This window comes from Physeter macrocephalus, unplaced genomic scaffold, assembly GCF_002837175.3.
Source record: "Physeter macrocephalus isolate SW-GA unplaced genomic scaffold, ASM283717v5 random_2648, whole genome shotgun sequence".
NCBI lineage: Eukaryota > Metazoa > Chordata > Mammalia > Artiodactyla > Physeteridae > Physeter > Physeter macrocephalus.
This window is the reverse complement of record NW_021147934.1, coordinates 4668-7011: the sequence shown is the minus strand read 5'-3', so window position 1 is coordinate 7011 and position 2344 is coordinate 4668. Positions and strand designations below refer to the sequence as shown.

Below are 2344 nucleotides of genomic sequence, written 5' to 3'. Positions count from 1 at the left end.
TTTTTTTTTTTAACATCTTTATTGGAGTATAACTGTTTTACAATGGTGTGTTAGTTTCTGCTTTACAACAAAGTGAATCAGCTATACATATACATATGTTCCCATAGCGAAAGGAGCCTTTGGTTTGCGATGCTCAGGTGGTCCGGAGGCAGCTCATTTGCCGGTGGTGTATCTGATGACGGCCTTGTTGGCCTTGGACACGGCGTGCTTGCCCATCTCCCCAGGCAGCAGCAGGCGCACGGAGGTCTGGATCTCTCTGGAGCTGAGGGTGGAGCGCTTGCTGGAGCGGACCAGGCGCGCCGCCTCGTCGGCGATTCGCTCAAAGATGTCCTGAACGAACGAATCCATGACCTTCGCGGCCTCCTGCGAGAGGCTCAGGCCCTGGTGGACCTGCTTCAGCACCCTGGGGAAATAGGTGGCAAAGCTGTCGAAGCCGTCAGAGCGGCGGCGGTGGCGCTTCGCTGCCTTCTGCTTCGGTTCCTCCGGCTCGGCTTTGGAGGGCTCGGCTTCCTTGGTGCCCAGGCTTTCTTCAGACGTCACAGACGAAGGCTCAGACATGTCGGAATCGTCTTCCCCACAGCTCAGAGGGAAGGACAGGACAGGGCGGCAGTTGAGGGCCGTTGGTCGGTTTATGCTCCCTGCCTTCTCTGACGTCACGGGCAATGTTCATATCTGATTGGACAAAATGCAAAGCAGGGAGGCCTGTCACTAAGGCACCCCATGTCACGTGTGATTGGATGGCCCCCTGCTTCGCCTCCAGTCAACCATTCACAGTGGAAATCTGGTGACCTTTAAACTTTCCGTGACCTCTACCAGAAAATCTTTGAACTATGCCCCATGTAGGCAAAGTTCACCTCAGCTGATTTATGCCTACTATTTATGCATGAGAACTCTGAAAAGATGTCACCCAAGTCACCTATACTGAAGAAAAATCAGTTTGAGCTTCCTGAGCGAGTCTGACTTCGCTAACTCAAGTCGTTGCCGCCATCAGAATGACTTTAGCCACTTGGCGGCCACTTTACTCCCACATAGTAGCTTGTCTTTCCATGGCTGAGCCTCTGTGGCTTGAGCTGGATGTCTCTGACATGGTCTGCAGAGTGCTCCTCAAAATCATGGGACATAATTGACCATCTACTGCCTCCAATTATGATCAAAACCCCCAGTGAATTAGAAAAAATTGACATATCAAAGCCACATTGCCAAAGTTGGAACACAAATAGAAATGGGAATACTTTTAAAAGTAGTAAAAAATACTTAAAGATTTCTCAAATATAAAATGTTCTTAACATTCCTTAGGTCCTCAAAATACCCCACATGCTTGAATTTGTGACCAAACATAAGAGTTGTTGATTGAAATCAATGATTACTTTAATTCTCTAAGAAAACACCATAGGAAGAACGGAAGGAATAAATGGGAAGTTCTTTAAAATAAAAGCATATTTCTTGCAAGAATACATGACAGTACAGACAAAGGCATTTCTTTAATGTGTTTCCTTACCAATGAATTGCAGAAGTTGAATCAACAAATGACTTAAGAAGAATTGAAGAACGGGGGGTTCATCAATGTGGTTTCATCTGAAATGGTCAGGATTCCAAAGCTGTTTCCATTTGCACTTTTAAAGAACTGCTAATTCGACTGCTCATAAAATGTTTCCAGTTATGAAAGGGGAAAGCTAATCTTTATTACCCGAAAATGTAATATGGTGACAAAACCAGTGAAGGAAGCTTCCCGTTCCTTATTTCTGAAGAATCCTATTTACCAATGAAAATACAAAACTCCCACTTGATGCGTTAGTAGTCAAATCCTTCCCTTATTTGTATACAAGGGACAAGAGACACATACAGTACAATGTCTGAATTCAAATCATTAACTTACAGTGATTAAAAACAAGCTAGCAAGCAAACAACACGGAAGGAACCCCTCCAGTTTCCTCCACAATCTCCAAGTCTGAACCTCCCAAGAATGCTTTTATTTGTTTTTCCCTGGCCACTTTCCCACATTGAGCCAAAGGTTGTGGCTCAGAAGCTTCCAGTCCATCACTGGCCAAACCAGTGAACAGGACATGAGCTGCTCTCATTGGACACTCTGATCATCCAAGTGTTGCATCATTGCAGTATTTAGCTATGTCTCGCTTACTTGATTCTTCAAGCGAACTGTAATCATTATTGCAACTTTTGTATACAGTCATTGTTTTACATTTACCTCTACTTGCTAATTTATTCTATTAACATTCCTACCTGCATCTCAGATCATCTGCTGTGATCTTTCTCCATCTTCCTAAATTACATTCTTTAGAAGTTCCTTTAACATGGTGTCAGTTGATGTAAACACGATAAGATTTCA

At 44.2% G+C, this 2344-nt stretch overlaps 1 protein-coding gene across 1 annotated transcript; it reads right to left on the bottom strand.

Annotated features, from left to right (window-relative positions):
• Positions 1-153: 153 nt before the first annotated feature.
• On the bottom strand, positions 154-558 carry LOC102976460 (late histone H2B.L4-like). Its single transcript, XM_007118884.2, has one exon. The coding sequence runs from the start codon at positions 556-558 to the stop codon at positions 154-156; it is 405 nt and encodes a 134-aa protein (XP_007118946.2).
• Positions 559-2344: the final 1786 nt, after the last annotated feature.